Below are 24258 nucleotides of genomic sequence, written 5' to 3' on the forward strand. Positions count from 1 at the left end.
TAATATTCCTAGTATTAAAATACTAGGAAATAAATTTATTAATTCAGTGAAATAACCAACTGTTCTGAGAGCGAGTCTGCAATCTGAACACAAGACAAAGGCAACAGATGGGAATTAGAATGAAAAAGAAGAAGAAGGAATGGCAAAACTATTAAATCAAAATTGAAAAGTACTATTTACATGTTGATTACAGTGGCATTTCCTAATCTGTTAAACTTGAAGCATAACAAGCAGCATTCAATGAGCAATTATTTTCTACACTGCCAAGAGACAGCAGCCTACCTGTGACTGCTGAGTTGTTACTGTAAGCAATGGTATTTACTGTTCCAACAGACAGAAATGCAATGGAAAAAATTACAGTAATTTACAAAAAATCTGACATTCAAAAATAAGAATCCATTAGCTATGAACACAGATCTGAACAAGTTGAAAAAAATCCTTGAATAAAGGACTAGTGAATAAAATATACTGTAACATCCGACCATAACCAATTACTTTATTGATAAAATACAATACCTTTACAACATTTAGAGGTATACAACAGCAGGGGTAATAGGCAAAAAGGAGGCCTAAGTGCCATATCTGAACTTGCTAGCAAAACCAAACAATAAAGGAATCAGTAACTTTAATATTCTTACAAAAGTTTCTGTTCCTATTCACCTCAACAAAAAGCCTTCCTCCATACGTGAAATGTGCTATTTGGGGAATGCAACATTTGTGGGTAATTATTTAGAAAAATGGTCTATTCTAGCACAGATTTTAATTCTGAATTTTCAAAGCAGATCTCTCTTAGACACAACATTTCTAGCAAAGACAACTACCTGACCTTCCAAAGCAATAAAGTGGAGAAACTGCTGTGTCTTTTAATTCATTGAGGAAAAAAGAAGGAAACAGAGGATCAGATCTCATGTTCCAAAACTGGTTCTAAAGCCCTACAGGAGTCAGACATCACCACTCAATTCGGAAAATTAAAGAACCCACATCCAATCATATACATGGGTAGTAATGCAAGGATGTAAAGCAGTCCCCTGGCACATATTGTAGGAGGGGAGAACATCAGGCGTAATAAATATCAGTGAAGTATTTATATCAGTGTAAGAAGTTTCTGGCACAGGTGGCCCCAGTCTTTGCAAGGAGTAGTTACAAAAGTGATCCCAAAAGAAGTCGTTTAATACTCACAGGCTTCTTGTAAGAATTTTTCTCTAACACTGTCTGAAGTGCAGTTTTTACATGTTTTGATTGCAACAGCCATAGCTGGATTTTCCTGAAAGACATTATTGAGAAATAGCTGAAATACAACCCATCAAACAAAATTCTTCATCCTTCAAGATTCTGGCAAAACTGCTTTGGAAAAAATTACTATTAAATAAAATACCTTTACTTGAGAAATAACATGTTGAAAGCTTCAGTGCTAAAATACCATTATAATCAAGACACCTTGCATACAATATTTACATCTAATGTGTCTTGGAAATATTTAATATGTTTTAAACCATGTTAAATTGTGGAAAAATTATGACAAAAGATGGTAAGTTTAACTGAATAGTACTGTAAACTTTTTAGCATCACTGAGGATGGTAAAATCTTAACAGTAGCAAAAACAGAGGAAAAAAGGAGATAATGGCTAAAACCCACACTTGGCTTATACAAGCAAGAAACCCAGAAAGCCAAATGAAGGACTTTCTGTGGCGATCTCAGAGGAAAGACTGGCTGTAACTGTGAACTCAAACTACAAAGGAAAGTAAACCAAAGATTTTTACATTATTATCTTCACAATCAGTTAGATCAAGGCTTTAAAACCAAGTTGAACAGAACAACATGTATTTAAAATCAAATGGACTTTCCCATCTGATTTCTCACCCTCTGCATACTGAAAAATGAGAAGTTCTTGATGGGTTGAGAGTAGCTGAAGTGTTTTAAAACCAAGCTTCTGCAATAGGTATGGGCTTGTTCAATACCCTCATCCAATTTTTAAGGCCAGTAGAAGATGAAGATTCAGAGTTATGTTCTATGCCTGCTCATGTTTGCTCTGTTTTAAATCTATTTACAGACAAACATTACCAGAATTAGAATAGTATTTATATTTTGCAGGCTACATGTCTTATTTTCAAAGTTGCTCACAAAAGAGATCTTCAAGTGGACTTTGCAGGAAAACATTGATTAAATCCTTTTCTCACACATCAAATGCCCATAAACTAACTAAAAAAACTGATGGCAAATCATTATTTTACTCCCTTATGAAACCAGGATTGAACAATCAGCCTGGGGATGAGACCTCTGGATGCCTGCCAGACCCATCCCTATCCTGGTGTTACACATCAAATTTTTGAAATATCCTTTAACCAAAAAGAGCAAAAGGAAGAATCTCAGTGTCTGCAACCAGCAAAGACATTTTGCAGAATAAACGTTGGAAAAGGCCTGATACTGGAGTTTTGTTATCTTTTGGTTTTGGATAAAGACACAAACCAGTGAGGATGTATCAGACTGGCCACGCTTTCTGTATTGAGCAGCAAATGGTACTTTAAATAACACTTTGGGATTAATTCCACAGTTAATCAGCCTTTAAAGACAATCTTACTGCTTACAGTTGACCAACAGGATCCTGTATCTATACACCCATTTCCCATTCAGTACCCTACACTTACAGCCTGGCTCTGATCCTTCAGGAATACCTGGGAGAAAGCAGCATGCCAGGAGAGGTGGATGCTGCACAGTCACTAGAATCAGGACTTTACAAGTGCAATGAACAGGGATAATTGGAATTTTTGAGATTCAGCTTTGAGCTAGCAGAACAAGAGGCATGGAATACCCCCTATATCTTTGCACTCAAGCTGAACATATACATGGAAGCACTACCATGTTACTGGAACTAATCTTACATTGATTGTAAGATTTCTTCCCAGAGTATAAGTTACACTCTGTGACCAGAACATTAAAATTTAATGACATCACTGTTCTGTTTCACCTTCACATATTCCAGTGCCTTAAATGTAGTAAACTTTTATTAATAAAAGAAATCAACAGGCTGTTCTTTAAAAATGTCAGCACAGGATGCCTGTTACAGTGGGGATACCACCGTAACAGATGCCTGAGTAAAATCTGTTTTCCAATTCACAAAAAATAATAGAGACAGCCAACATTTTCAAAGCAACAGTCCCCAAGAAAAGGGTCTTTAATTAGTTTTACAGTGCTCTAGATTTATCCACCATGGCCCAAGTGAGTGAAACTTTACTCCTTGGTACTCCTGTTAACTTGGACAGAATTAAATTAAAAATAAGAATCTCTCTCAATGTGAAGTATATTAGATGTGCTTTCTAAGTAAGGGTATCAGACCAGACTTCAAACTTGTCTGAAACAGAACATTTACCCTTATTTACTTAAATATTGCATTGAAGACTTATTTAACCCACCAAGCCCAGGACTCTAACCAGCTGTTTCTGAAGTTAGAATTAGATTATTGTCTACAAGAATTCCTATATAATGTATCAAAAACTCCAGCAATTTCTTCTAACATGAAATAAATCTTCATTTTACAATCACGTATTTGTTTTATTGTAAGCCTTGAAATTTGTTGAAATTAACTATTTTTTGCAGCTTTCTCTTACCATTTTACACAAACTTTTTTGATCTATTTAAACTGAAATCTTAGTCTTTCTAGAAAAACTCATAAGCACCATCCTAAATTACACAAGTCCTGGTTTGACTGAGGTGATTCTTGTGCACTGGGATTTTGTTGGATCAGTGTTCAAGTATTTTGTATTTTATTTCAGTAAAACATAGGAAATTTATTAGGCTTTGTTGTGAGAGAGATGGTGAGATTATCGCTGGAGCAATTTTTTATTCATTCTGGAAGATTCAGACCAACACCTCTAAGGAATACACTTTTTTTTTTTTTTTTAACCTAGAAAAGTTTTATTGCTTATTGTCATTTGAGAAGTGAGGCTTACCGGGCTCATGTAAACTCCTTGGTGCACATCTCCAAACTGTCCTTCCCCAATGCAGCGCCCCAGCTCAATCCTCTCCCTTTGAATTTCATAATCTCTGGCTACAAGAATGTAACAGACTTGAAATATTAAGTTTTTGCTGAAGGGCAAGGAAATAATCCACAAGACACAAAACTCAAAGTAAGTCACTCAAATGTCTCACATATGAATAACTAAGATTAACATTTGCTGCACACCAACCTATAGAGATGCTGCACACACACAGTGGAGACCTCTCAAACCTCTTAGAAGTTTGAACCAAAGCAACGGGAAAGGAACTGTGAAATCAACATTGTTAAATTAACTATGCACTTATTTCAGTGCAATTAACGTAATTAAATCCTTTTTAATTACAGCTGGTGAAAGACAAAGCACACGAACAGTTCAGGGCAACACCAAAGACACAGCCTCAGCACACATCCCTTTGGCTGTTTAAGAGAACTCCACCATGTGGTATTTTAGATTTTGGAACCATCAAAAGAGCCCAGAGAACTTTTAAAGAGGTAACTGCAAGAAAAAAAATACAGGAACAAGAGCATGGCAAATAAGAATAAAATGAAAGACTGAAATTTTGAGTGCACTACACCTCTGCCAGTGTGCAACTGAAGTGGAATTGAGATGTTTGGTGGCCTTATGCAATTTTGTTAATGTCATGGTTTAACAGGCTGAGAATATTACTGATAAAAATGGCTCAGTACTTCAGCAAAACATTTAATCAATTGCAATTGAATGATTTCATTTGCAATTAAATTTCTAGCAGACATGAAAAAATATTTCAGGAATAGCAGAAAAGCATGCACAGTATATGTTTTCATCTCCACTTGTATCATTCAGATAAAAAAATATAACCAACCAGCTTAGCACTTCATAACCTTGACTTTGACATCATTAACACTACAGAAGTAATGTTATCTAGAGCTGGCTAACAAGGTGATGCCTTTTTCATCTCTTTTTTTAATTACTGCATTTTCCTCTTTAAAATCCCAAAGCTAACTGGTTTAACTATAAATAAATAATGTTTATTAAATGAAAGTGAATAGTAAGCTTAAAAATTCCACATCATTCCAAACTGCAAGCATACAGGGATGGGTAAAGGGTCTCCTGTTACCTTCATCTATTCCATAGCTTTCTGCAGTGCAATTAAGAGAAAAATCAAATGCTTACTTAGACAGAGCTTCTTAAAATCAAAACAGGACAAACATTTTTAACATGAAAAAAAAAAAAAGACAAAATATACTGATGCAATTTTAAGTTTACATTAGCAAAAGTCAGAGGTCTGCTCTTGTGATCTTTACTGACTCAGTCCTTTGGGAGCTGAACACTTGAGTCCCCTTCAATCCAGCGAAGCATTTAATGAAATTTCCCTCCACAGCCCATCTCCTGGGTTTTGCACTGAAGCCATATTCAAGTGTTCAGCACATCCAGGGCTGGGCCCACAAGTAATTACTTCCATGAGAATTTAAATAAAAAGATTGGGGGGGGGGGAATAAATTACATAAAGTGAATCTGTTAACCAAAATAAAGGATGTAATTTATCACAGTATGTTTTGATCCTGAAATGATGCTAATAGAATCATATAGTAACTTAGCTGCAAGACAGTAAAAATGCTCTGTTTATTTCTGGAAAACATATATTCTTGCTTTTCAAATACTGATGTTCAAATATATATATGTTTTTCAAAACATATATTCTTGCTTTTCAAAGATTTTCCACAGTAGTGGAAACGATGCTGTGAACACTGAAGTGATCATGAAACATTCTGCCCCATGGTGAGCTCAGAAATCCGTGTAAGTTCATGGTCCCTCAGCAGAACGTGCCCCCAGCTCAGCACCATCCTCCCCTCTCACACTGACCAAACCCAATGTTTTGGCAGGATTCTGCATCAATGGATTGTCTGCTTCCAGAGAAATCCTTGGTTGCCCAAATGCAACTGGAATTTCCCAGATGCAGCTTTTAAAATCAGAATATTGGACTTTCACGTTAAATGAACTGGCCTTGACAGTTTAGGATTGTATCACAATTCAGACAGGCTGTAACACAAAATCCTTGTGGTGGCTACAGCACCACTGCTTTTACTTCAAAGATGAAGACTCAGCAGAACTTTGAATTTTTGTTTTTGTTCCCCAAGTCTTTCATCTTTAACAAAATTGCATGTGGTACAATTGAGTTTTCCTCTCTCGTGGAATTGGAGAGTGCCATGTCTGTCACAGAGCAAGGTGAGATACAGCCAAACAGCAATGCACAGAGCTTGCCACATTGTTTGCTCTTATCACAGAGATCTTATCCAATCTTTAAGTGTTATGTTCAGCATCACAATCAAAAAAAATCCACATTTTGTGATAAAAAAAGAATTTCACTGTGAAATCACAGATAGCAGGAAACCAGAACATTTTGTTTGCACATTTATTAAATATGGCTGAAATATTTCAGTTCCTGCTAAACCAAGGAAGCTTTTGGATAGGAAAGTTCCCAAGTTAACCACGGCACTTACTTGAGGGCATTGTGTAAGTGTCTTCTTCATCTATAATCTCTGCATAGTCATCAGTCTCTGCAAAGGAGGAATTGAAGAGTTTTGGGAAAAGCAGATGAAAACAATTCTCCAGAACAACATCTCCAATTTATCAAGGCTGGTATGTCCCAACCCCCAAGTTCAGCATTGCTGGGTCACATTTAACACAGCATGACTAAAACTTGCTCATGCATAATTCATGGTATGATAATGATCTCAGTGCCAATTTTATTACATCACATAGATACACTCAACAAAGAAGAAAAGGGAGATTCATTTGTATTCAAAAAAGTTCAAGTTTTGCAATTGGGACCCATCTAAACTGTTGACTTAGAATCTTTCTAACAGAGAATTCCATTGCAGTAAGAAGAAAAAACTATTAATGAGTTAAATTGCTTTACCTTCAATAAAGTGTGAATAACAGTTTGCTATTTTTTACGTCAAACAGGCAGAAGACACCAATGATGTTCCAGGGCAGCATCCCCTTACTGTCAGTGTGGCCAGGTGAGTTATTTACCCCAGAGTCTTCTAGAGCACAAAGACCTTTTAAAGCCACACTCTCACAACCATTTGTCTTGCAATTTTATTTGTTTAGTGGAGATTCACCACTAGTTTTGCTGTCAAGAATCAAGATTTCATGGACAGGTTTTGGAAACAACTTCCCAAAATTATCAGAAAAATGACAGTGCACTTCTTCCTCTGTTTAAAACTTGCAACTTTTACATCATCTGTTCTCAAAATGGTTTAAATGGTGTCAAGTCACATCAGAAGGTTCTTGCCCTAAAGAACTTCCAGTGTGTGTGCAGGTCATTTCCTAAAGGTCAGATCAATTCCTCCAGGGGTTTTAAAGCCAGTCCACAACAGTGGGTTCATTTTTTACTTCAAGGCTGTCAAATTCTACTCACCAACTTCAAATGCAAAGAGAAGTTCTCAAAACTGAGTAATTTCAACCCTAGTTTTCGTGGTTGGTTTCAGATGATCACACACTGGAAAGCCTCTGGAAGCCATTATTTCCTCCCCCTTTTCCCCCATCTGCCCTGGAGCATATGGATACATCCCTACAGCTCCCTGGCATCGTTTCTAGAGCCATGGCTTGGACTGGGACAAAGTTACAGTGAGTGGGAAAAAGGATGGGATGGTCCCTCAGCTCAAGCCAACCCTGACACCAGAGCAAGGCTCATCAACACTACACACACAGATAAGCAAGAGGCTCAGTTTTCAGGCAAACTGAATATTCAATGATCAGGAAACTACAGGCTGCCTATAACCTTTGAAGTTCAACACACTTCAGGGAGTTAGTGCAATTTTATGATCCTAGTTTTTTACTACTTAAATAAAATTAAAGCTGGTTTTTCTTTTGAACTCCTGTAGGAATATGCCGGGTGTTGTAAAAGCAGAACTGGGAAATTCCATGTTAGTTAAATTTTTGCTCAGCAATTTCTATTTGGGACATAGCAAAACACAAGTCACCTAATAAAAATGCAGTAAATTATAAAGACAGTGCACAATTCCGAACAGGCAGCACGCTCCAGAGGCACTTATCTCTTTCTTGGTATTATATTTTCTTCCCTACATTATAAACTAATGTTTTTTGTAAAAATAAGCTTTAAAAAAAAATCCCCAACATGATGGGGATAAATCACTCTACTTCCTTCTAATATTGTGATAGGATTTTGTTGAGAGTATCAGAAAGTTCTTTATCTATGTTGAAAAATGGGCTGGATGAAAGCTATTTTAAGCATACTTAAGAAAAATTTTCAAAGTTTGGAAACCAGAACTGGTGCCACTTAAAAAAACCCGCACGCTTGTCACAGTAGGTTACAGAACAGTGCTTTCAGAATGTGATCAATGGCAGGGCTTGTTCATCTCTCTGTTTTAAATTAATGAGTTAATTCATACTAAAAGCATTCTCAGAACAGCACAGAGCACTTTACATGGTTTTGATACATTGCCCAAAGCCATCATGAAACCAGAAGTGTCTTCATAATCAAGCCAAATAAATTAAATGTACACAATTCACTACACAAATATTTCTTGTTCCACATTTAGCACTCTGGAGAGGAATATATAAAAAATTAATTCATTTATATATCTGGCATTGTGTCTGGGAATTAAGAGGAAAATTCAGTCAAGGCATCCACACTGATAGACTCAAAGTGTTCTGAATTAAAGAGAATTGACCTCCCTCACAGAGGGGCTTGAGCCCAGGATTAATCATAGACTGAGACTCTAACCAGTTCTCCTAAATCCAGAACTGTGTCTGCTTAGAGATACTCCAGAACCTACACGGAGCCTAAAGCAAAACTGAGCTGGGCAAGGCTCTCCAGGCTGCTCCACAAAGGAGGATGTGTTACAGCACTCCCAACAGCTGAAAACTCCCAATGAAATAGCAATTCCAGATGTCCTTGGCAAGTCTAGAAAAACTCAGATTTAACAACAGGGCTCATCATTGCTGTCCTCCTGGATTTTTAAACCCAGCACCATCACTTGTTATGATTCTTGGAGATGGCAAAATGAACAGTTGCTTTCAGGAAAAGGTACTGGTGGTCACACACATGAATGAGCCAATTTGAGCTTTACTAAGTCTGAATGCATTTATTGAACTGTAGGGAGAAACATCCTAGGCTATTAAACCCATAATAGCTAATCCATGACCTTAACCACACTTTTGAACTTCCCTTTTTTATCATTTTTCCTATCTATCGAAGCTTGTAATTTATAAAAGAAGGTAAGTTCCAATAAAAAGCTATGTAGGGGTAGTATCTGAAATAAAATTTTTAAATTTATGACACAAAAAATGTCCTTTTGATGTTTAAGAAAAGAAAGGAAACTATGTGGTTTAATATTTAGTTTATATCTGAAGGAAAGGAGATGAAAAGTTAATATACCCCCTTCACATTTTACTGAAAGGAAGGTCACAAGACGTGATCTCTATTTCCTCTTATCGCCCTCTTTTGCATATTGCTTTTATGCCCTTTTAGTGCCTCCTACTTAGAAGAATAAAGATACATATGCTATCAGTAGCAGCAGTTTGATTCTTTCCCAACATCAGATGGAATCCTTTAGAAAAATAGCTAAAAATCTCTTTTATAAAACCAAAACCCAACTTGATTTCAGAGGAAAAAAGACTTACGAAGCCTGCAGCAGTCAAATATTCTGTAGTAAGTTTCAAAGTTTTTTTAACCCCAAACATTAAAATCTGTCTTTGAAATAATTAGTTTGAATAGCTGAAACCTGGTTCATATTCATGTATTCTATCTGCATTAATCTATCTTGTACAGATTCTTTTAATGCAAGGAGCACTTTGATGCCTTTAAAGCATTACTCAGTAGACTCATTTCTCAGGTGTTACATCCACTGATCTCACCAACTGACCAAATTAATGATGATATAACCATTTTAATCAAACTGGACACTCTTGCAAACCTCTAAACCTTTGCATCATGCCACAAGTCTCATTGCAAACACATGCACCACCACATCCTTGTGTGTTTGAAATAGAATTTTTCCTTTTCCAATTCCAGCTTAGCAGAAAGCATTAGTTGCACAGCCTGTAAAGTACAGTATTTATCATCTAATACCCAAAGCAGACCACTTTTTAACATTAAAAGCTGTATAAAATGTATTACTGAAAAGTGCATTAAGTGGTATATGGAGATAAGAGTTGCATATTGCACGTTAGTAACACACAGACTAGAAAACATATTACCGTCCCCACTAATTTCATCTGCAGATCCAGGTGGCATGCAAGGAGAGAGAAAAAAGAGGGGGAGAGAGAGGGGACAGAGAAGGGGGAGGGGAAAATACACTATTAAATTCATGAGTAATCCAAAAGTATTCAGACTGTAGTTATCTTATATACCTGACTCAAGAGAAACCAGAAAAGTAGCAGAATTTAAGACTTCTCACCTAAAACCCAAGGGACAGAGATACACTCTAAGAAGCTTTTATGATGAAACAGAGTTAATGACTCTCAAACACAAAGGTACCCAAAAATTAAATTTGGAACTGGAACTAGTTATTTTAATGCATTGCTAAGAAAAGTCAATTTCTAGGTTTATTCAATACTTTAAAGCAGTTCTCCTACAGCCGTATGAGTTGGCTGAACTTGACTCTGCACATACACTGAGGACTTTGGATAAGCAGAGTTGGTGTTGACCCTCCCAGAAGAAATGCACTCCTGAGACATCACCAAGACATGAGTAAGAAATGGAACCATCTAAGTTTTAATGACACAGAGCATTGCGCAGTTGTACAAGGCTGAAATTTAAACTATGGGAAAGGGAGCAAATCTACAAGGAAGATTTCAAACAGACACTGGATTCCACGTGTACTGCAGCAGCCCTACTGCACACCAAACTCCACAGCACAAGCTAAGGCAAGTATTTTAGACAGATTTTATAGATAATAGGAAATTCTTCTTACCCCTAATAAAGCCAAACTGGTCCAGACCAGGGTTGGACCAGTACGCAGCCAAAAGCATCACTGTATTCTGTGTTTAATTCAAAGTGATCTCAGCTGATGCTTATTGTTGCTATTCTGTTTCATCCATAAGCATGCTGTATCAGGGGTCCAAGAATGAAGTCAAAATATATTAACAAAAAAAAAGACAGCAGACAAGGGCTGCGTAACTAAACAAAGAAAATAATTTATTATATTTGTCATTGTAGCATATGATGCTCGAAAACAAGTTCCCCATAAAAACGGGGACCAGCAAGCTGGTGATGCTGCACACAAATCCAATCCAACAGGAGGAAAACATAAGGAAATTATTCTTGGAACTCTGTTTACCGGAGGCTAAAGTAGTTTACAAACAGTAACTGAGTTAGTATATCCAGCTTTTGGGTTAATAAGGCAGCCTAGACAAAGAGCAGAGCAGTACCCTTGGGCGGCGACTCATGGGCACAGAAGACGAAAGGCAGAAAGCGTCTAGCTTTCTTTACTTTATGCTGACAGTGATTGACTCCTTTACAAAGAGGCAAGAAAAGGAAAGAGAAAAAAAAAACAGAAACAAATTATTTGGAAATAAAAGAGAAGAGACTGAAGAGAACATCTACAATGAACGAACATAAAGGTTTACATTACAATTCTGTATACCCAAATGAAAATACGAAGGTTGCTGAAACTCTAAAGCATTTTTGGTATTTTCCTTCAAATTCCTTTCTACAGTAATTCATATTTCAGTTTTTAAAAGTGAGACTAGAACCCATTAAAAAGTCAGCTTTTGTCAACTATGAAGACCATTCATCAACAACACAAAGAATATTGTCTACCCCAGAAATGCAACCTGCTTTTCCAAGGTTCCCATCTAAATTCTGTCAGATGGTGTTACAGCTATATTCCAGTTCAAGTGGCAGCCACCAGACTTAAACATGTATGTATTGACTATCTGAACCCTTAAAACAACACAAAGGAAGTATTTCACATAGCAGGGTTACACAGAACATGAAAAAACATGGTTTCTCTATCTCCTGAAATACAGCACTGACAGATTTTATGATCTCAAATCTGCCACTGGTGTCTTATTTCCAGTGCAGACCTGCCTTGCCAATGGATATTCTAGCTCTGCAAGGATCTCTGGGTGAACACCCCACAGCACTGTCCTCACTGCCCCCTTTCCCAGTCACCCCACTGCATTTTTTAGCAAAGTGCTTATCAGGAACGCTTATCAGGACGAGGGAAATTGTGGAGTAGGAAAAAATACAAAGAAGCCACAACTGATTCCATGAGGTGAGAAAGGACACAAGATGACACTCAGCACCTCAGGATACCTGCTCCTTTTATTTCTCTTGTTACCTGTTTGCTCCTCTCTGCTTCCCCCTTTTTCCTCTCTCTAAGGAAATGTGAGAAGTGGTTTAAAAAGCCAATTAAATAAAAAACCTGTATCCTGCTGCTGGTAGCTCTTCACAGCCAAAACTCAAGAGTGAGGTCCAGCCACTTGGAGTTACATAGGCTGGGGGTTCAGGTGTTAAAAGAGAAGCCCAGTACCACAGCAGCAGCTACTGGGACAGTGAACCAGTCAGTGGTGGGAAGAGTGCAGGAAAGGTAGAAAAGGAGAATTACATTTTAACAAAAAAACTTCAACAACCAACAAAAACATCATAAAAACTGCTGGGTGATGGAGCAAACAGGATTCATTAATCTAATGGGAAAATGCTCATATCAGAAAGAAAGACAGAACATTAATCAGATTCAGTGTTAAAAACTGAAAGAGGTGCAAGGAGAGGGCAAAATGCTTGACTCAGTGTATCAGTACTTCCATTTGTCTTGGTTTAAGACAATTTAAGGGGGAACAGTCTGAGTTCTCCCCCTTGATACTCCCAAAGGGACTTCTCTTCCTAACATCACGACAGACAATTTTCAGCACTGTCATTCTAGCACAAGCCTCAGGTAACACTCAAAAAAAGCTTCCGATATACTACGAAAGAAAAGGAAAAAATACTGCACCTAGTTTAAGTAACTACTGAAAAGGTGTTGACATGAGAATGAGGGAACCCAACACTCTGTACTGAAACAGAAGAACAGGTATAGAGTCACTGCAAGCCATCTAAAAGGAAAGAGATGTTTCAACTCCTGACCTGTCTGCTCAGGCTACAGAGCTAATTTAAGCCTGAAGTGCTGAAATGCTGCTCACCCTCACACTGATAGGTGGCTGGCAGAAGCTGCTGAAACCTGACTAACCTATTTCAAATGAAGGGAACACTGCAAAGGCAAAGGTGTTTTTAATTCCTCATGTGCATGCCCTGATGCCCTGTGATGTGATGGTCTTACTCTTCCCTTGCCTTTCAAACTCTGCCTTTATGATTTACTGTCTGAAGTTTGTTCAACTATTTTGTCACACTGAATGCAAGATGCTTTAAATGAAGATGTCTTAAACTTACCACATCTGCAAGTCTACCTACAGAAGAAAGTTGATTTGAATGAGTTGATTTTAAACTTTTAAAAACAGAAGCCCCATCACTTTCCCAGAAGTCTAGAAAATACCTTAATGAAATGAATACTACTAAGAAGGATTTCCACCATTCCTCACCAGCTTCCAGCTGGGACATCACTGGTGCTCAAGAATGCTGCTGAAAACTGCATAGGACTTCTTTACTTATTTAGTTCTTCTACTCAGTATTCACTAAAATTATTGTGTTAAAAAAAAAAAAAAAAAGGCAAAAATAAGGCAAAAATCACTTGCTATGCAGTAACTATGTTAGAAAGAAAGAAACCAGGCTTTTACTGCCCTTTGTTTACAGGACAGTTACTACTGGAGCTCCTTGTATGAGCTGATAGCAAATACTGGAAGGCTGAACCCGATAATATCCCATTCTACTTTGGTTGTACATTCTTAAACCAGTCTAAGGAAAAACTCTGGAAAAAAAACCTGCAGAAAGAATAAATCTATTGATTTTTGAGCTTTTGAACTAAAATGAGCACTATGGGGTTGTCACATCAAATATGTTTCTACACAAACAACAAACCCCCAAACCTGCATGGAACATTTCTCCAGCCATACTACACTGCCACTCTTTGCAAAGCAGAAGTGTCTGCTCAAATGCAATGAGAGGCTCACAAATGAGGAGCACAGGAGAGTAAGAACTCCTTAACCAGCACCACAGGCTGATGGAATCCATGCAGGAACTTCCTGTACACTGATATGGAAGAAATCTCTTTAGAATGTTACCACAATTCATTCTGGTCTTTTTAAGCATGAAAAGAAGCCTTTTAGTCAGAATAAAATAGAAAAAAGTAACAGCACCAGTCTATTCAACTGTCATGGGAATTTGAAATACTGCAATTTATTAGCATTAAGGGCATTTTCAACTGTATTATCATATTAATCAGTGAAATAGCTGGGTGAGTTAAGAAGCAACTCCCTCCTCCATGAACCTGGAGACTAATGACTTGCTCAAGGTTTGTAAAATTAATCTGCAGTAAACCTTAAGCTTGAATGTCTCCCAGTGCTGGGACCATATGGCAGAGCTACAGCTCTAACAAAGTCTTTATATTCCTCAAATTACTTAATAACTACTTAATTTGAATTTGTAACTATGTAATTTATGGCAAGACTCTCAGTCTTTCTTTTCAGAAGTGAGCTGTGGAGTACAACACAGCTGAGCTGTGACACAGTCCTAAGTGTTTAAGATACATTTTTTCATCTAAAAACTTACTTACACTTCTCAGCTTTTAGAGCGTCTTGAGAAAACGGACATTAAAAAACTGCCAATTTTTCAACCTCAAGCAAAGGACACTTTTTTTCCACACCAACTAACTCAAAAGGAACTAAGTAATAGAAGTCCTACACAAGAAACTCTTTTAGACCTGGGCACAGGGCAGACCTTCATCTGGAGCACAGGAATCGCGACACAGAGCTTGCACTGTGCTCTGCAAGCAGAAGTGATTCAATAAAATTGTATTTGTCTTTCCACCCTGCTCACAGCTTTGCTGCTGATCAGCCTCACCCTGGGACAGATAGGTCCTTTCACATGCCAACATCTCCTTCATTCAGAGCACTTTGAAGTGGTGTTAACACTGACATCAGGTGAACAGATTTTTTTTTTTCCTCTCCTGTTTGTTGTGTTTTCACATTTGGCTTCTGCTTTACAGGAAACCTCCTGAAAGTCTCTTTTACTCGCAAACTATACCACAGAGGTTTTTTTCTGCATGATAAAATCTCACTTAAATCAGGCTTACCTCCTTCAAAACAGGATTTTTTTTCCATTCAAACTGAAATTTCAGCTGAATGGCATTACTAAACTGGCAGCTCCTTCAAACAGGATCTGCTCCTAAGCAGCACCGTAGAGAAGAACTCTCACTTCACTGCCAGGATCAGGAGTTAATCACAGTGTGATTTAAGTGCAACAATATAATGTTACAAATTTGTGATTTTAAAGCAGAACCTGGACATTTGATGAGAAGCCCCTCTTTCAGGATATTAAAATCCTTCAGCTCCTATACAGAAACTTGTTCCAAGAGATCAAATTTCTCCTTCATGGGGCATGTTACTGAATATATCTTAACCATGGGATAGAGAGGCAATGGCACAACTAGAATTGTTAGAAACTCCTACCATCATTTCATGATGCACTTAGAGCTATGCCCCTTTGAGTTTAAAATGTTGCTTATGTTAGTCACAGCAGCTGCACCAGCTGGGCAACAGAATTAACAACCCAGTTTCTCTTTAATATACCTAGTTCCCTCTTCAAGGTATGTGTCCTGGGGTTTGCTACTCAGGTGCCTTGAACACTTTGCTTTATCAGCTGAAACAGGGACCATATTTTCAGAGACCTTTCAATTTCCTTCACCAAATAAGCCCATACTAAAGTTGTAAAATCAGCACCTGCTTTAACCAGGACTAACCCTGTGGCACATCCTAAAAGCCCCTTCAGACACATTCCTTGTGCTGGCTACTGAGCTGATCTCTCCCTTCCTGCCACCTTCCCACTCACAGCTCCCGCCCCACAAAAACATCATTTTATAACAGTACCTGAATATCCAAATGCCAGGAGGGGCTGCTTAGAATCACAGGAGCCTTTAGGCTGAAATAGACCCTTAAGATCACTGAGTCCAACCATCAACCCAGCACTGCTACAAACCTGCCAAGACTTGTTCAATACTCTGCTTGTTCAATGCTCACTGAAACACACATGCCTGAAATGTCATATTCTGTGGCACTGCATGGAAAGTAGCATTTGAGCTAGGATTAAAAAAATTCATTAATTCTCTAGGGCAAAGGAGGCACAGCGATTAGCCAAGGGATGCAAAAGCATATTTATTCTTCCTAGTCATATTTACATAAGCACAGAAGGGGCAGAAGAAACCAAAGAACTGTGTCAGAAGGAATTTATGTAAAAAGAGAGAAAGCAGCTACTGCTGTACTGATTTCATTTTATGAAGAACTTTTTGTAATATATAATTGACCGGGTAAGTTATTATTTTTGGAAATATGTGTATCTGGAAATGTAAGATCACCTTACCAAGGTTAATGTTCGCTATTTAAAAACAAACTGCTGGCCAAAGTAAGTTCCTTTAGACTAGAGCAGAGCATTTTAATAAGGTGTCTCCAAGCCAAACAGTGGAAATACAGTCAATAAAATTACAGTTAACTGGTGTGCTGCTTTTTACACATTTGATATACTATTTGCACAGAGCAAATCGTTTAGCCTTACCATTTCCTGAGTGTACACTCATGGCTCAGTACAAAGAACTCTTTTTTAATGTTAAGACAGATGCAGAGGGAGAAGGAGGTAAAAGCTGCAATTACTTATTAGCTAAAAACATGCATTGTTTCTGGTGAATCACAGCAGCTTCAGCCAAAACATCAGATGACTACCAAAGAAATCTAAAATCCAACTAATTTAATTTAGCTTATTTGTAGTTACTTATAATGTTATACCCACACAAATATGCTTTTAAAAAGAGGGGAAATCTGGCAGGCATCTCAGATGCACACAGTGTCCACCGCAGGAACAGAGAATTTGAGGAAGCAAGGTAGACAACATAAGAAGAAACAGAAGCAGCAGAAGGTGTGTGGTGAAACCTGGTTCGGTGACACACAGATTCCCAGATCCAGAAATTTGCTGCTTTGGATTCCTGAAACCAACTTCATCCTTCACTAGTTTGAAAAGGCCTTTATTTAGAGGAGGGAAAAAAAAAAAATCAAGAGGATTTACAAACCTTCTATCATTGTGTGCTTTGGAATATTGGAGCACTTGGAAAAGCCCAAGTTTTTACTTCGCTAGACAAGAAATATTCCAAGGTATGTTAATAAATATTACAAAAAGACAAGGTGTCTTTCACTAACAGGTTCCTTTTTAAACCTGCAAAGCTTCAGACAAATACCTGAACTTTCAGACCAACAAATCATGTTTTACACTGGGTTTGGATATTGCTGGTTTCCCCAAACTGTGGCGAGGAACTCACTGTAAAACTTCCCTTTCGAACTAAGTGTGTTAATACTATAAATATACCTGACTTCTTAATTTTTTTGCTGAATCTTTATTTTAGATTTTTGCTATTTATCTTCAGCATCAGGAGAGGTCTAAACAAAGGGGAGTGATGTCAGTGAAATCAAACAGCAGAATTAATTTACGATTTAAACCATCGAAGGCGTGGAGCAGTTAACAGATGTCAGAGAGTTACAAAAGCTCATCTTATCTGAAACCTTTGGCTCTGAGCCACTGCAATGTCACCAGAGAAAAGCTCCTGTTTTGCACCCCACGGCAGCACCCCCACGGCTGGCTCTGCCCTGGCTGCTGTCAGGCTCTGCTGACCTGGGACTGGGCTGAGCTGAGCACCGTGCACGGCTGGTGCCTCCCTTGTTCCACACTGATGGATCAGTTCCATCTGACAACAGGAGTGACACTTCTCCACATCTACATCAAGTATTACTTCATTTATAGCAAACTGATTCCTCTGGGGATTCAAGAGATTCTTAGAGAAAGCAGCTCCTGAGAATAACCCCTGTCATGTGAGTTAATCTCAGCAATCTGCCTCTGGTTTAAATTTAATACAATGACATACTCCATGTATTTCAAATAAATTTGAGGGGAAAAAACCCAACAACAAAAAAGGTATTTATGTTCTTTGTCATTATATTACAAAAAGAACAAACCCTTGAGATTGAATATTAAATGCACTGGTTTGAACCATTCCAGCATTATTAGTGTTTCCAGTGGTTTGTAACATGGTATAAAAACAAGCATCAAGCACAATAATTTTATTGTGGAAAGATATAAAACATTTCTACAACACAAGAATTAATACCTAATTGGTTCTGATTTTGATATTGGCAAGAATGAGAATGATATTTTCTGGTTTAATTTTACTGCACTGCTAACAGGAGCCAGCTTTGCAGCTCAGTGTCCCTGACATTCACCTGACCAACCAGCTCACCTCCAGCACTGCAACTTCTGCTTCTTCTGTGGTGCTACAGCAAAGCTCTCATTTCCCCCTCGTCCACCTTCGTGTGATGCCCTGAATGCCAGAGCTGGGGTATTCTAACTGATTTCCCTATACTAATTTCAAAATGCTGCTTTAAAAGAGAAGTGTTTGTGCTCTGAAATGCCAGAGAACATCAGCAGAAGATACCTAAATTTGTAAAGTCAGAGTGACAACAAGAAACGATTGTGAAGTCAGCATTTATTACTGGTTTTATTATTAGAAGTATTATCAGCATTCTCAGAAAAACTGAAGGAGTGAAAATTTGAGGCTGCAGAAAGTATGATGTTTTCATCCTGAAGATCAGCCTTTTTGAGGGTGAGTGGAATAATTAAAAGCACAGTGTTAATCACTTCAGAAATTTCCACATTTTTAACAGCTAAAATGAGCCACATATATAAGAATCGAAAGAGAACATGCTGCCCATGCTTTATTCTTATCTACCTGATTTACCATACTTGCTTGACAGGCACTGAAGGAAGAAGAGCTGCTATTTGACTCCAAGAGGCCACAGTAACTGGTGAAGCTCTATGACCCCACTACAGCTTTATCCTCATTTTAACTCCAGACCCTCTCACCTATTTTCTTGCCATGTCTGTTTACTTGAGCTTCCTATGCCAAGGAGTCAATCTGAAACACCTTTTAAAAGTGGGTAAGGGTGGGAAAGGGAATCTGAGAAGCAGGAAATTAGTCAAATGTCTACATGTCTTTCCTCCTTATTGTATGAAATGTGTTGGGGCTTTGAGTGTTTGCCACTGAGTGCACATGTAAATGTTAAAGTGGGGCTGAAGCCTCCCTCTAAGTCAGGGGTGGGAAATCCACTGAGTCACAGTATTGGTTCCTCAAGTTTGTGGCCAAATACTAGAAACCTATAGGAATAGATCATAATATAGAAACATTTTTGCATTAAAGTCCCCTTATATACCCCTTGTATACCCATTTAGAAATACAGTTTCCTACTAAGACACTGAATCAATCCTTCAAAATTATTTAAGATTCTGTAACAGAAAAATGTTCTCCCTCAAGCATAAAAAAAACCCCACAGTAACTTAGAGAAATCTTAGAAGCCTATAAGGTACAGAAATAACACGTATTACCTCACATACCCATCCTTCAATTAACTTGTCATTTTCAATAGCAAAACTTAAATGCTTTTATCTAAACAGCTACAGAAAAACAGCTATTAAGTTTCTCCTTTCTGTAAAGCAACGATTAATATTTAATTGCATATTTTCCCTTTTCAAAGCTGCTCCTTCACAATTAGCACATACTCAGGTAATTTCACTTCTAGCCGACGACATTCTACTTCATCACAAAGTTAAGTGGAAATACTGACAAGCAGCCTGGCTTTGAAGTAACTGCACAGATGTGGCTGTTGCATAAAAGTTTCTCTTTAGAAACTGCTCTACGAAGGCAGCACAGCTCCAGTTTTGGAGCAGTCAGTAGCCCTGGAGCAGCAGCGAGTGGAAAAGCTGCCTGCACATCTGCCAGCTCCAGAACTGAACTTGGGTCCTGAGTTTGGATGAGCCTTACCTGACACAGAGACTGTGTGAGACCTCACTCCTTGCTTCTCATTGTTGGCCAGCCTGGAAAACAGAGGTTGGAAGCGCTGAATGCTGTACATTCTTCACAGGCACTAACACTGGGAATTCATCCCAACAGGCACCTACTGTAATTAGCAGGGCTGAGCCACCTCCCCCAGCCACAGGATGAGAGGGGGAGAGAAGGCAGAGAGGAATCTACCACTTCGTCCCGTCTGGGGGAGCCAGAGCGGTTTTTAATTAGTATGGTTCACAGAAACCAAGTGAATTTGAAGGAAAACAAAACCTAAACTGCACACTTTCAAAATGCGTGCAATCTGACTGTGCTTCTACTTTCTGTGTGATCTGTGGGAAACAGAGTGTGAATTGAGTTTCTGTCTGTAAGATTACTTATCCTGGACTATTTTGAATTAATTTACATGTCAGCTAAATAAAGAAAACCAATTGCATTTAAATGTAGCTATGTTTTAATGTTCACTATGTCATGTCTATATTATATATTGTTCATTACGTGTAAATGTATTGCGCATTATGTATAAATGTTCACTATGTTATGTATATGTTATGTATATGTTATATGACACATAAATGTGCAAAAGAAAATTCTAACGAAGTCTCAATTTTTCATCACTTACATATATAACCAAAATTTTCAATGGTCAAGAGAGCACTGCACTTCATGCCTTCAGAAATCAGGAATTTCATCTGTCAAAGGCAAATCTTCCCAGATGCAAGATGCTGTTGGTTGGTAGTTTTGTGTATTTGATAAAAGCTCTGCTGCCAAACTCAGAGCATGTGTGGTGCTCTTGTTAAACAGACTCAAGTGCACAAATTTAGTTTTGGTAAACTGCTCCAAAAATGAGAAGAAGCTTTTCCTTCAAACTTTATTTTACCCCAGAAATCCTTACAAATAAATAAGGGTTAAGCTTTATGTAATTAGAATGTTATTCTGTGTTTCTCACTTGTGCCTATTTAAGTAAATAGAAGTCTTCCTGCTTCTTGAGTGCACACTAAATTTACTGATTTTACTGCTTCCAGCCTCAACTTTTCTTCCCTGAATTTTAACTTCTCTCTTTCTACAGCATGAGAAAGCTGCCTAATAGTGAGGGCTGCAGCAGAACCTGTGTGTAATCACTAATTCAGGAACAAACTGTATTCCATGCTCCAACCAGTAGTTAAGAAAGTAATAAAAATACTTCTGAACTTCTTCAGAAATAAAGGAAGAAATGAGGTGACTGGGTCAAAGCAGGCACAGCCCCTGTGTCCCAAAATAAAAACAAGGAGGTAAAACACCATCAACCACTAAATGTCACTCGGTCTTTCAGCAGTTACCTCGTGCTACTGGACAGGGGTGGCAGCACCTGATAAAGTTCCAGGAGGACACTGCTGATGTATGACTCTAAACTCAATTTGGATGTGGCCACTGAGAACAGTCAGATTACAAAAAAAGGAAAAAAAAATCCAAAAAGTGTCTTGCTTTAAAGACTGGAGTTTAGGAGGCCACAACAAGGAACTGCCCATGGAAAGGTGAGACAAACATGATAGCTTCCAGAGAGGATGGAAACCCAGCCACTGACACCAGGGGAGTAGACAATCACCCGGAAGGATTAAAGGCTTGCCTACATTAGAGACCAACAACTCCAACAACAGAAGGAATTGTCTGAATCAGAGCTAAATCAGAAATTTATTCTTATTTACCTTTAAGTCTGGGAAGAATAAAAATGCAGAGAGGTGTCTTAGCATAATTTTTAAGAATTATTAGATGCAGGTAACTTGTCTCAGCACACCTTTAATAAAGTATCACCATAAAACCAACCAGGGAAAAAAACGCATCTCTGTTTGCCTGACATAGGATTGGTGTTTTCTAGGCATCCACAATTTTACTGGAGAAGAATTTTTCTATATTTAAAATAATAATGAGGTATTTACTATGCAATATGAATATTTAATAACTGCTATTCTTTATTACACTGAACCTACATCCCAACTTCAACTGGCCCCATTATGGAAGTTTTATTAAAAGAAGGACACATGACAGATTTATGATAGCAGCAAAAAGAGTACTTTCTGTATTTCACATAAGCCAAAAAGGGGACAATTAGGAAAAAGATGACCACAGACTGACTCACAGATTGAAACCACAATTCACAAACTGTTCAGCATCACTCCTATACACTAAATTTACTCATGGACTCAAAAGAAATAGCCTGAATCTCAGTCAAGTCTTCTCCAAAACATCCTGCTTTTGTTATTGTCAAATATGATGGATGCATTAAGCACTTTTTGTCTCAGATTTTCTTTCTGGTATCCCTGTAGTTTAACACTGCTGTGAGGCTTTTATGCCCTACCTGCTATTTGTCCTGGAATCCAAAAGCAACAATAAAAGTTAGACACATGCAGAAAGTTCTGAAAGCATCACTATTTTTCAAAACCATTTTTTTAATACATAAGAAAAGAAAGCACAGAACTTACTTTGGTATTGATGGTAAAGCTCTTTCACCTTCTGTGTAAACAAGAAGAAAACAGGATTAAAGCTTTTACAAGTTTTCAAATAACCTCTCTCAAAGTGACATATATACATGCCTGAAACAATAATCATCACAACCTCTCAGGGAAACGGAGGTGATTCAAAGAATGCTCTATACATATATAAAGAGCAGCATATCAACAATTCCTTCTACCCACTGATACAGACCTTTAGGCAAACTCTCATCTGAGGAAACAACACACACAGAATATAAAAGCTCTTTTTTATTCTTAACAAATAACTCCAATAAATCACTTGCAGAAGGTGTGACACTATCTCATCTCTCTAGTAAGAAATGCTTTTCTTTTATCTCCAAGATGTCCTAAGTGCTAACATATAAATAAAACAATTGAATCCAACTTGGATTTCCAAGTAAGACAACTGAAATAAATCATTAAAGCACATATTATCATATTGATTTCACACTGGGTTGAGACTATAGAATAATAATGTTTTGTGCCAGGGAGTAAGTCAGCTTTTTGTACACTATATTCAAATCCTTGCCAGTCTTTCTTTGAAAATGGCAATGTGTATAAAAGCTTGGATGTACCTATTCAAGGGGTTTCTTTCCTATTGGATTTGATTAAACACTTGGTATTCCTGTGGGGAAGTTACTAATCCTTTAGCAAAACACCTTTTCACTATATTTGGAGTATGCAGAGAGGGAGAGAAGATGGGTAATTAAATCATATTTCACTCTCTAAATCAATGTAGCTCTGATAAAGTTTCCTGAGAGAATGGCCACACTTGCAGAAAATAATGACATACACTGTTTACACAAAATCATGTAAATTCTCACTTTTCTCACAAATTAAAATTTCCAGAAATTATAGATGGAAATGACAGTCTCAGCTTTGTGTATTAAGGGACTGAGCAGAGAAATGCTCGATACCCAAAAGCCACACTCAACGTGGCAAAATACACTGTTTTGGTACATTTTTTTGCTGTCTACAGGTAGAAAAGCACCATTTGGCTCAGCACCATCAGTCTGTTTTGATCTGTCTGATGGGGGATGTTGAAAGGGAAGTTGCAGAAAAGAAGGGAAAACAGAAGCTGCAATTTGGAAGATGTGGAGCAGCTCAGCAAAGTGACAAGAGCAAGCACCTGAAACTGGGGGGCAGAGCAAGGACAGTAAGATTATATAAGGAGGTGCGAGATAAAGGTACTGTGGTATGTTAGCGTAAACGATACCTTTTGGGGAAGGAAACAAAAGGCAAAGATCCTACAAGGCAGTGTGGAGTGACAAATATGAGACCAATGGCGTGAAGGTGCAGCCTGGCAATGAAAGACTGGAGTGCAGGTACCCAAAAAAGAGAGACTGTAATGGGCACGAGAGGATTCAACCTGGAGGAAAACTGGACATCAAGTTTGAAGAAACAGGCACAAGAGGCCTGCCCACTGCTAGGCAGACCTCCCCAGGGCTGTGAAGAACACTCAAAAGAACCTTAAATTCTATGTCACACCTACAACTGGCAGTTATTAGTTGTGAAATCATCCTGTGTTCTGGTTTACACCAAGTTATGCTGCTACTGCTGGTTATTCCAACGCTGCTCCTACACTTGGCAATGGATTTAAGGCTTAGATGGTGCTGCTTAATCACACGTGTTACTGGTGGAACATTGAGTCTCCCTCTGTGTTAAAAGAACTTCATTAAATTGTAAATTTAACCTTATCATTCTGTATTTTTAAATCAAGGTAATGGATGCACAATTAATAAGCAGCTATTCAAAATAATTCTCCTTGCTCTTTAATATGTAGCTCTATTGCATGTT

General features: G+C 37.9%; 1 protein-coding gene across 12 annotated transcripts in view; it reads right to left on the bottom strand.

Annotated features, from left to right (window-relative positions):
- PTK2 (protein tyrosine kinase 2) overlaps positions 1-24258 on the bottom strand; it is a 193975-nt gene that overhangs the window by 34985 nt on the left and 134732 nt on the right. For 4 of the 12 annotated variants that reach the window (XM_032134352.1, XM_032134343.1, XM_032134269.1 and 1 more), the window contains 8 exons: positions 22432-22462; positions 19952-20004; positions 11376-11459; positions 10203-10220; positions 6476-6532; positions 5092-5112; positions 3948-4045; positions 1180-1264 (listed from right to left, as the gene is read on the bottom strand). In XM_032134352.1, the coding sequence (XP_031990243.1) occupies positions 1180-1264; positions 3948-4045; positions 5092-5112; positions 6476-6532; positions 10203-10220; positions 11376-11459; positions 19952-20004; positions 22432-22462 (447 nt within the window). The remainder of the gene's footprint in view (positions 1-1179; positions 1265-3947; positions 4046-5091; positions 5113-6475; positions 6533-10202; positions 10221-11375; positions 11460-19951; positions 20005-22431; positions 22463-24258) is intronic. The other 8 variants (XM_032134285.1, XM_032134289.1, XM_032134311.1 and 5 more) reach the window with 5 other exon arrangements.

This window comes from Corvus moneduloides, chromosome 1 (assembly GCF_009650955.1).
Source record: "Corvus moneduloides isolate bCorMon1 chromosome 1, bCorMon1.pri, whole genome shotgun sequence".
Taxonomy (NCBI): domain Eukaryota; kingdom Metazoa; phylum Chordata; class Aves; order Passeriformes; family Corvidae; genus Corvus; species Corvus moneduloides.